Raw genomic sequence first — 11,655 nt, 5'->3', positions numbered from 1 at the left:
TCATGCCATTAAAGTACATTGAACTGAACTGAACTGAGAGACAGAGAGACAGAGCAACAAAGGTAACCAGTCAGGCGCCTTCCGGGGGCCACCTGGGCATATGTTTCTCATGCACATTCAGGGCTGCTGTGTAAGGGAAGCTAGGTGCTGAGGGTCACTGGCAATTGGCAATTCTGCAGTAAAAGACTATGATCCAATAGTCTTTAATGTCACAACACCAGTGGTAAATGTAAGCAAATAAAAGTGAACAAATTTAATCTGTAAATTTTTTATGTATAAATGTGGTGGAGTTAACATCAAAACGGTCCCTTCTAAAATACAGTGGAGTTAAAGTCTCCAAAAAGGGAGTGAATGTACTTTCCAACTCTGTTCATTTCAAACTTCATACAATTCTTGACGATTCTCAGCATAACTTTGTGTGCTCCCGCGGCCATTCTGCTGCTAATGAAGATTGGCACAGTGGATTATATATCTATTATATGAGCTATGAAGTGAGCTAACCAGTTTCTATGGAAACCGCACCGCTCCCCTCCTGCCCTCGCCCACAGCTCCCCTTTAACCCCCTCATCGCACCCTCCCTCTCCCTACCTCTTACTCTTCTTCCCTCCCTCTCCCTTCTAAATTATAGAGCAAGGGGGTACCTCTTTTGAAAATCTCTTCCTCTGAATAGGGATGTGGGTGTGCATCTGCTCATATGACAAATGCAGAGAGGAGGAACGAGGGGGCGGATGGAGACACAGCGCTGTAAGTAGTGGCAACAGTGAGGTAAACAGAAAACACAAACTTAGAGGACAGACAGAGGGAGCTTCTTGGGGTAAAATGTACACATGAAATAACACTTGAAAAGGTCTGTGTAAGTTGTGATGTGAACAATGACATGACAAGAACTATTCAAGGGTCAATTAACCATGACGAGGATGTGTGAGTAGTAATAGGAAATTATAGTGTCTAATTCAGTGCAGTTTTAGTGATACACACGGACAAACACATAAAGACAGAGAATAAAGCCAGACCACCACTGAAGGGACAGCACATCAGGTCACACCACCAAAAGAGATCTAAACATAAATGGTGAGTGCATTGCAAATCAGCCAATGTAAACAGTAGACCCAGGATACAGAGATGAGGTGATGTTATTGACTGTTGATTGACCAAATGATTGCTTGAATTATTAAATGTCTTAAAGTTGGAAATAAATTGGAAATTCTATGTTAGGATTTTTTCTTTATCCTGACTTTCAAACATGGGCTTGTAAGAGACCGTTTCTGGTCTAAATCTGGTAATAATTTTGCTTGTAACCATAGCGTGCGCAGCAGAAAATGCTTCTCTGGTGCTGCATCCTGCAACCCAAAATGGAGAAAAATTAACTCTGTAAGTTAATCACAGCCTTCACCAGATATAGTGTCGGGCTCACAGCTGAGGGGAGCCTTTGTCAGACACTAAACGACTGGGTACCATTACAGTAAAAAAGATGGGCTGTGTATGGTGGAAAAGGAACAGACAGACTGATCACACAGTCCAGCATCTGAGGAGGAGATGACCAGGTCGACCAGACTGTGTGATTGTATAAATAGCCACTAATCAGGTTTGGGTGTCAGATTAGTTTCCATAACCTTTTGCTGAGCACATGCTCATTAGGCTACGGGAGCCTATGTATGGGTCAGCTCCGTCCTGTCCTCTACAGTACAAATGTCTGGAATAAATCACCCATAGGAGACTAATAAAGCATAATTGTCTCTTTCTTCATGTTCTTGCTTGCCTCTTCCTCATTTATTTATAACTCATATATGAACACTTCCTCATGAGTTATACTCAACTTGAAACAACCTAGGGGTGTATAAAGAAGCTGTGTACTATTTGCTGGTGTGCGGTGCCCCCTCACTTCTGCACCACCACAGATGCACTCGAAGTAGGCTGAAACCATTTCCTCTCGGGTTCCCTGTGCTGATTTCACTGCATCAGACATGAGAGTAGGATGTGTGTGATGCCCAAATTCAGCTGCAATTTGTGGACTTAGAGGGAGGACGAAGGAGGAGGTGGAGACGGTGGGATTTGATAGGAAGGGAAACATAGTGATGAGAAATAGGGGGCAAGTGGTTTTAGGTTTTGACAGTGATTCAGGCAGCAGGATTAGGGGGAAAGGGATGCAGGTGTAGCGGAAGTATCTGAGAACTGTGAAAACTGTGAAGAAGGGTGGAGAGTATTTTAAAACACTGAAAAGCATGTGTACAATGCTACAAAACATGTGACATTGTATGCCTGTATGTCTGTGGCATTTACCTAAAGAGATAATATTCCATTGCATTCAACAAAAAAACGTTTGTGCTCCTTCTAAAAACCTTTGTTGCATCTCTCTCTTCCTTGTTTCCTGTCATCTTTCCACTATTGTGTAATTTTCCATTATCACTATGTGATAATGGAAAATTTGTCCCCCAACATGATAATACATTTGACTAATTTTAGACCAACTGAATAACTAAAGAAATGATTCAGTATTTCTCCCACACAAAGGCTTTGGAACAGTATTTAGACCTTAATGGTGGGAAATAAAATGGTAAAGCTTCATTTTACTGGCTTGTGATTTCCTTATGACCTAGCAAGTATGGTGACCAACAGTGATTTGTTGTTGGAAAATAAAAACAAAGTTTTGAGTTGAGTAAAAAATGTAGCCCGTTTCAGTTTATTTTTATTATTATTTTTTTTTTTAAAGAATGGTGTTCTAACTCCTTATTGCTTGCAGCTTGTCGCCATCTGTTGTTATTACAGGGGCTGTACTTCTTAAGGATGGTCCACTGTATAGCTGTGCTGTAGCCCGTTCTCATATTTGCATGAAGCTGGCCAGAAACAGTCAAGCAACACATGAAAATATTAACAGACAAAACTATAAGGTAAGGTAAATCTTTTTATCCCTGACGGGCAATTTGTTGCACATGTAACCCTGATTAACTGAAAAGTGAATTAGAAGTGGTAATATGGCTTTAGGATTTTATTTCCACAAGGGGGCGCCCTTAGCGCATATGTAGAACAATTCGCCATGTTTTCTGAGAGAGGAAGGAAACAGGGTACAGAAAAAAACAGCGTGAGATCTTTTTATATACAGTCTTTGCGTGAGATGAGAGGAGAGCAGATGAACCACGGTAGAAAAGTCGAGAGCGAGAAAAGTACTATTAAGCCAATTTATTGTGCTGAGATTAACATACTTTGAGTTAGCCAATTTCTTTAAGTCACTGCATTCTTCTACAAGTCCTGGGAGGATCGTTTTTGTTGTTCTGAAGATTCTCCGGTTGGTTTTCTGTGACTTCGATTTTAAAGAGAGAAACACATGCATGCAAGCACGAGCCAGACAGACTACAGCAGGACAACGTGGAGCAGGACGTCCAGTCTCCCATCGTCCATCCTGTTCTGTCATCCAGATTTGATTCATCCATTGGATTCTCTTTCACGTGGATCTCAGATAAGCAAAACAAAACAAAAGAGGCCTCTAACATTTGAAGAAAAAAATCAAACTACCCGGGTAGATGTGGACAGTGAAATGTTTTTTTTTTCTTGAATTGAACTGAACTAAACGGGGATTTTGCATTTTTTGTCTTTTATTTTGGGAGGGGATTTTGTGATCTCATTGGAATGTGTACGATATACAGTTAAACTGAGAGACTAGGGTGTCTTATTGTGTTCCTTTATGTCTGTGAAATAAATGCCGGCCATTATTATTTTCTAAGCAAAGTCGTTGGGCATTTACTTCCAATTCCTCCTTTCCGTGCCAAGTGAGAGTAGGCCTATTCTATCAGCTATCATTCATGCCTAAACTGTTACACACAGTCAGCAGTACAATCAGCACGGTAAACAACACATAAACCATTCACACACAAAATACATAGAAATTAATCAATACTGTTCAGAAGGCTAATAGCAGCTGGGACAAAATAGTTTTTAAATGTAGGCTACTGGTTCTGCACCTTGGTAGGTCACGACCAGATGGGAACAAGCTGAACTCATTGAACAAGGGGTCAGCGAGTTACAAACTAAACTTCACTTTACAACCTGTTGTAATGACAATTAAACCCACCTACCTAAGCCTACCTTGTTTGACTGGACATTCTTTCTGGTTCTGACTTTCTGTATTTGGGAGAGGTCAGTCAGACATTAAATAACGTTGTATGAATTTAATCAGGAATGGGTCATCTTTATACAGTATATTGGTAAGGTTAACAATAAAATGTATAACCCAGCTCCCATCAAAAGACCGCTTTTTGAACACTGTCAATTAGGCTAGAGGAATCAGTAGAACATTTCTTCACCATCAAAAGTTCTCTCGAGAACGAGAAACATTAAGGTGGGAACTCATAAAGCTTGGACTGAAAGATTTGATTCTAAAAATTATATTTGACCTCGGGCTAGGGAAGCTATTCCATTATTTCAAAGAAACTGGGTTAATCAATAGAATTTAGTGAGCAGTGGGGGTTTTTTTGTTTGTTTATTTTTTTAAGGGATAGAGAATGCTGGTCCACACTAACACACAGTAGGTGATGGTAATGCACCTTAACGCTTGTTGCCACCCGCCATAAAAGGTAATAAAGAGGAAGAAGACCGCGTTTAGACATTTGTATTTGCAAATGATACAAATGTCTCTGCACTTGTAAATACTGTTTCATCCCGTGTTGGGCACAGACCTGGCACATATTTGTTGTTGATTGTTGATCTTTGTTGTTGTATATTTTTATGTTGTCAGTTTTTATATTTATATGTACACAATATTCTCTTCCATTGCGTTACTTCTGCACAGCACAGACCCAGAATAATGCGCATGTATAGATCTGCAATGTTGTTCTTATTTTCTACATTTATTTATGTTGACTGAGCTCTCATTTCAGCCTCTCTCTTAAACAAGCAGTAAAGCCCACTGTGTTCTGATTGGCCGAGATCCTGAAGCAGGATGATTATGCGGCTCAGCAGTACAGACAGTTCGAAGCATTGCCAGTTGTTACTGAGTTACATAAGACAGAAAATATAAGAAGCCTAATGAGTCTCCTTTAATGTGTGTGTGTGTGTGTGTGTGTGTGTGTGTGTTATGCATACATGTGTACTGTGTGACAGAGAGACAGGTGGACAATGAGACTGAGACGGACTGTGAGACCGAGACACAGGTGGACTATAAGACTGTGAGATTTGTCTATTTTTTGTTTGGATAAAGTTGAAAAAAGTGACCACTTTGGCGAGTTAAAAAACTGGAACCTTCTGCTCTGGTCAAGAAAATTTGAGGAGAACTTGCAATGGCAGCCAATGGAGAATTTTCTATCACTCTTGTCCTTTGGAAGGACACAGAGACAAATCTATAACTCCGAGGGATTTAAAAAGCCCATGTGAGGAACCACAATTAAATTTACTACGTTTCTGTTTTATTATTATTAAATTATGCACGAAGAGTTAAAATTGTGGTCAAACCAGCGAGTTAAAGAGAAAAATCTAAGAAGATTTTCCAAGCCTGCTACATTGTAGTGATGATGTCACCCACTCTAACTCACGCAATACACACCCATTATAAACTCAGAAAAGAGCTCAAAAAAGCATAAAACTTCGACAGCGACCGTGAACAAACCATAAAACATATCAAAAAGCGGAATCCATCATTAATAAATTAACTTCTTGTGACCAGTTTACAGTGTAAATCAAGTCTGCAGCTGATCTGGTGAGCTTTCAAAGTGGAGTAGGTATGAGAAGAATTTCGACAGTCTCTCCATTCACATACAATGAGAGAATTTTCCTGGAAAACCTTGAATAATTTGAAAAGTATTCAAGGTATTAATGACAAAAGTAATAGCACCCCATTCCTCATTGAGCCTGACAACTTGGAGTTTGAACGGAGTTTCTAGTCAAAAGCTGTAGGACTAGTTAGCGCAGGAAAAAACGTGACGGAAGAATCATAATAAAGGTTAGCAACAACATAGGGAACGCTGCCCAATAAAGCTCCTTCTGATTCTGATTCTGATTTTGACGACTAATTTGAGTTTTATTTTGAAGAACCGGAACCGGATACCGTTGTTTGACCGAGGAGAGCTTGACGCTGGTCGTTGCTGTCGGAGCCGTCAGCCACGTCACCTCCTCGGAAGCAACTTTCTTCTCAGACCACTGCAGACACAGCTAGCTTTGTAAGTGGACTCGTATCTTTGGAGTTTAAATAACGAGCCGGACAGAGTCCACTGTGCAGCTGTTGGCTTCTTTTAGAGCCTTGTAACTCGTCTTTGCACTCTGAGGGCGTGTTTGCTTTTTGTGGCTGAACAGCACTGCCCTGTCTCTTGAGGACGTGTAACATTAAAGGCCCGTGAGGACTTGTATTAAAGTTTTGTATCTAAAGCGGAACATAGACAACATGAACATCTTTCGCCTGGCGGGTGACGTGTCACATCTGGTGGCTATCATCATCCTGCTGCTGAAGATATGGAAGTCCAAATCCTGTGCTGGTAGGCTGACACTAACACTGACACCACTTTAACTTTAGCAATATGCATGCAGTCCTACGGTGTAAATACACAGATGCGATCGTTTTGTAGATATCAGTCGAGTGATTTGTGGAGGCTATTTGCATTATGCTGAGTAGTTCTACATGAGTGGAAGCGACGTGGCAATGTAAAGCAAACAACTGCCTGCTTCACCTATCATACAGCAGCCTACAGCTTTAAAGCAAAAGTTGCAAAAAAAAAAGTCAGCAGCTCTCTTCCTTTGCTGTTAAATTATAACAATGGGGGAAACACAAGATTTTCTTCTCACCATATCTGTGAGCAGCCCTGGACCTAGAAAGTGGCCAGTCTTCTGCTGGGGTCTGCTGCTTTAGACCAGACAGTGATTCACCTGGTTTTATTATTTTGCTTCTCTCCTCTGTAGGCATCTCTGGGAAGTCCCAGATGCTGTTTGCAATGGTCTTCACCACCAGGTACCTTGACTTGTTCACGGTCTTCATTTCTCCTTACAACACGGTCATGAAGGTAAGAGTGTAGGGATCACACACACAGTATCACATGTGGCTGTGACACTCGTGCAACACAAGCATCAGCTCACACAGCTCAGATCCAGGCTCACACACACATATGCAGTAGCTATGCAAAACAAACACTGACCATTTTAATTACTAACAGTGTTTTCATGGATTTTCATGGCCAATGATCAATATTCCTCTCTGCTCTCAGGTGGTGTTCTTGTCTCTGTCCTATGCTACTGTGTACCTGATCTACATGCGCTTCAGGAATACGTACGACTCTGAGAATGACACTTTCCGCGTGGAGTTCCTGTTGGTGCCAGTCATCGGGCTGTCCTTCCTGGAAAACTATTCGTTCACCCCACTGGAGGTAAACGCACCCTTTCTTCAATACATTCACAGGTGTGGAAAAGCCTTTGATCATAAGATCACTCACGGCTGTTAAACATGCAGCTTGAGGAATTTATGGTCAGTCCAAGTTCAGCTTTTATTAATGTTCCATATATAGGCCACCACAAACAATTCACCTCTCTTCATTTGTGCTTTTAACACCTCGTTTTAAAGGTTCAACTTCAGCATAACTCATGTGTCTGCCTCCCACTGATTCCATCCAGATCATGTGGACCTTCTCCATCTTCCTGGAGGCGGTGGCCATAATGCCACAGCTCTTCATGATCACCAAGACCGGCGAGGCAGAGTCCATTACCACCCACTACCTGTTCTTCCTTGGCCTCTACCGAGCCCTCTACATAGCCAACTGGGTGTGGCGTTACCACACCGAGGGCTTCTTCGACCAGATCGCTGTGGTGTCCGGCGTCGTGCAGACCATCTTCTACTGCGATTTCTTCTACCTTTACGTCACCAGGGGTGAGTAAAGAGATTTGCAAAAAACATTTGGCTGTGGAGACTTGTTTTTTTAGCTCAGTGGGAGAAGCCCATGTCAGATTTTGTATTTGTTTACATAAAGTCTTCTTCTTGGCATTGTTATTATGTTAATGTACTAATCTGCAATTCACAGGTATTTAGAATTTTTCTTGAGTAATCCACAAATCATCTCATTTATGAAACAAACAAAAGGAACAATGAGAATTGCTCATTATGATTTACAAGAACACAAATGTTTGTCTTTAGTAGCCAAAAACAGCCAAATTAACATTTTCTGTTATAAAACAGAGGAATTGCTGCCAAATCTAAATTTAGTGTATGTTACCATGCAAAATGTTGATATTTTTCTTTGATAAATGACGAAGACAGTTAGCTGTTGGTAATGAAATCTGCAGTACAACTGACTTGAGTTATTTTACAGATAACTAAGCTGTGTGCTGTGGATAATATAATTCAAGGATTCAAAGGCTTTATTGTCATACACAGAAATGCATTAATGCAATGAAATTCTTAGTTCGCTTTGTCTTTACCTGGTGCCATCAGTTATTCTATGTAAATACCAGTAACCAAATTTAATCCATACAAATACAGTTTTTAACTAAAATTAATGTAATTGTAATGTTCTGTAAAGCGGATCGTCTGCCTGTGTATAGTTTTTCATCATGGTTTTCCAGTTGAGGATGACAGCAGTTAAAGCGAAGAGTATGATTGCAAGGCTATGTGACTAGGAGAAGTGTTTGGTGTTCACTCTTCTCACGTTCTTCCATTTGCTCTCCCTCTTCTTCCTCTGCCTGTCTGCAGTGCTTCGAGGACGAGGAAAGATGACCCTGCCGATGCCGGTTTAAAACAGACGTCTGTGCCGTTCAGCCGCCCTTCGGTGCCTGCTACAGTTCAGCATCTGAACACAGTCCTTGCCCTTCAACCTTACGTGTATTTAGCAATGGGACTAATGGTCTGAGATCAGTCTGTTGACCAAAACGAGTGCACCTCCAGAAAAGTGGTTTTCTATCCGATCGGTTTACTTTGTGTGTGTGAGTCTGTATGTTTTGCGTGTGTATGTATATGTGTGCTTGGGGTTTTTATTTTTCTTCATAAGATGCGAAATGTGACACTGGAAATGTGTCCCTGATGTGCACGCGGAACTTAGATTCCAGCAAGTGAGTAACACTATGTAAATGATGTATTTGTCTTTTTATTTTCCATTGTAGGTTCTGAGACAGGCTTTGGCTCTGGAGACTGTTATTGTACGTAGCTTCAGTTTCCACACAGTGCAGATACAGACTCACTGTTTTCCTGTGTTCCTATCCAATCACCTACTTGGGTTTGACAATATCAGTCTTGCCTGTTGATTCACAGTAATATTCAGTAAATTTGTACTTCCACAAAATGTCTTCCTCTTTGGGTCTGTAATGTTAGACACTCCTTGAATATTTTACTGTATTATGTTTAAACATTTCTATCCTTATCGCCAAGTATGTTATGTTTTTGTATTTCCTCTTAAGCGCTTTGTCATTTATATTTCAATGTATTCCTTCACGGGAGAGAAAAGGGCTCAACATTTTTTGCCAGGCCTAAAATGAAAACAAAGATGGAACAGATATCTGCTGCAGTTTGTAGTTTCCTTGACTCAGCTGTCTTGTTGTGTCAGGGATAAAAATTGGGGAAATGGCATCAGAGCATGCTGAATTTCTATAAAAGGTGTTTTTTGACACTTAGTTTTGGTCAGTGAGTTGTTGTGAGTTGAATTGCACACCGTTTTTATGACATTTATTATAACGTGAATTCTCTCAAATCAAAGGTGTGGCTATGTTCTTTTGTTACCAATCCAGATGGACTGCAACACACCAGGATGTTTACCTTTCTGTAGGGAGGACAAATACATACATACATACATACATACATACATTCTTATTTAACAGTATGATCTGAAAGTGCTGGTGCGTTGTGCTGATGTTAAACAGACTGATAACATTAGATGTATGATTGACAGTGAAAACAAAGCTAAGTGACTGCTGACCACAGACGCCACAATGTCCCTGTTTCCTGGAAACACCTCATTAAATATGGTCATAGTCATCAGTGCAGGAAGGTTTTTCTGTGTTTATATAACACCTTGCTTCCCTCTCTCACAGCCCCTCCCACTGCTTTTGCAGCAGAACTGATGGACAGAGGCGATGCAGCCAGAGCTGCCGCCTTCTCCATCACCTTCACCTTCTTCACAGCTTTCCCTTTTCCTTTGTCTTTCCCCATGATCCCTGCCCCCTCTGCTGCACCTTTTCCCAGCGCCGTCACCAGCTCGCACCAGAAAAGCCTCTCCGCCCTTTTCCTGGCCTCTTCTTCCTCCCTCCTCCTCTCCACCTCTGGTCCCGGCTCTTGTTTGTCTTCAGCCTCCTTCTGAAGGGACTCCACTTTGTGTCCTCTTTCTCCCAGAATCCTCTCTTGTGCCCTTCTGATGGCCCTCTCAGCCTCCTTGAACATCTCACTGCTATAGCAACTGCCTCCATTGGTCGCCACAATGTTGTCTACCTTCTTCAGAAGCTGTCTGACCTGTTGTGAGCACTCCGTTGTCTTGTCCTGTTCACTATTATCAAAGACTTGGTACCCCCCATGGCAGCTGTTGACAAATTCCGACAGCTCATTGTTCTCTTCCAGGAAGTCCTCGATGCGTTTGCCCTGCAGCTGGTCTCCCCAGGTAAACAACGCCATGGTAAACCTGGCAGCTCCAGGTCCAAACATAGCCTTGATCCACTCTAAAGCATCCTTCTCCTCGTGGGTGAATCTGCCAGGCTGCAGGGTCACCAAGAAGGCGTGGGGTCCCGGAGAGGAAAGGACAACACACTGTCCCACCTCTGCCATGACCTGCTCAGGGGACAGGTGTGTGTGGAAGAAACCTGGAGTGTCAATCACAGAGATGCTCCGCCCGTCTACTGTCCAAGTCTGTCTGTTACACTGTGTGGTGACAGAACAGGGGGAGACCTTGACACAGAAGGCGGATTTGCCCAGGATGGTGTTGCCGGAGGAGCTTCTGCCTGTTCCTGTCCTCCCCAACAGAACAATCCTCACGGGTTCGTCAGCCTCTGCTGTAGGGGGTGAGGCTTCACAAACTGTGGCAAAATTACAGTTATATTACATAATATTATAACTGTATCATTAACACAAGTATAAGTAGCATCTAGCATATTTAAAATAGATATTCCAAAAATACTACATCATTTTCTAGGGAACATTTAAAATCATATTTTGGCAGATTTATGTATTGTGGACTATGCTGTTTGATTTTATATAGCATGTATGATATATTAAGGGATAGTAGGCTACAGTCACCAATCACCAACTTGCCGTGAGAACAATAATCGACATACCTTCATGTGACGCAGCATTTTCAGATGATGACATCCTAACAGAGAAGCTACAATCTGCCTTTGTCCTGACGGTTTTTTCGGTGACCTAAAATGCAGGAGACGGGTGTTGCCCTTGCGACTGAGATGTCCTCGTCTTTGTATTTGTGATTTTATTAACAGCAAACCGCAGAGAGCATCATTGCAGCTGCCTGCAGTCCGTGGAAGAGCAGAGAAGTGCTCCACACTGCCACCGCGACACTCCTGACATTATAACGCCGAAGTGAAGTTATCATGCAGTGAAGACCACCACACCAGGCGTCTGTTATTAAAGCGGCTCTTTACTAACATAATGACCACCAATACTGTTGTTTTTGTTCCGTGGTTAGTATTGATAATCACACAGATAACGAGTTCAACATTAGATTTAGTGTTGTAGTTCCGCACTGAGACCACTTGAGG

General features: G+C 41.8%; 2 protein-coding genes across 2 annotated transcripts; one reads left to right on the top strand and one right to left on the bottom strand.

Annotated features, from left to right (window-relative positions):
• Window positions 1-6,049: 6,049 nt before the first annotated feature.
• Window positions 6,050-9,455, top strand: kdelr3 (KDEL endoplasmic reticulum protein retention receptor 3). Its single transcript, XM_038694888.1, has 5 exons — window positions 6,050-6,458; window positions 6,880-6,980; window positions 7,182-7,340; window positions 7,585-7,837; window positions 8,657-9,455. Exons 1-5 carry the CDS (start codon window positions 6,368-6,370, stop codon window positions 8,698-8,700), a joined length of 648 nt encoding a protein of 215 aa, XP_038550816.1. The 5' UTR covers window positions 6,050-6,367; the 3' UTR covers window positions 8,701-9,455.
• On the bottom strand, window positions 9,145-11,416 carry LOC119884472 (GTPase IMAP family member 7-like). The gene is made up of 2 exons (XM_038694879.1): window positions 11,218-11,416; window positions 9,145-10,959 (listed from the first exon to the last, which is right to left on the bottom strand). Exons 1-2 carry the CDS (start codon window positions 11,249-11,251, stop codon window positions 9,932-9,934), a joined length of 1,062 nt encoding a protein of 353 aa, XP_038550807.1. The 5' UTR covers window positions 11,252-11,416; the 3' UTR covers window positions 9,145-9,931.
• Between the last annotated feature and the right edge of the window lie 239 nt (window positions 11,417-11,655).

The sequence above is a fragment of the Micropterus salmoides genome, unplaced genomic scaffold, assembly GCF_014851395.1.
Source record: "Micropterus salmoides isolate LMB-PRFRI ecotype aquatic unplaced genomic scaffold, ASM1485139v1 Ms_hic_scaffold_10, whole genome shotgun sequence".
NCBI classification, from domain to species: domain Eukaryota; kingdom Metazoa; phylum Chordata; class Actinopteri; order Centrarchiformes; family Centrarchidae; genus Micropterus; species Micropterus salmoides.
Note: the sequence above shows the minus strand (reverse complement) of the source record. Positions and strands in the feature narration are given on the sequence as shown.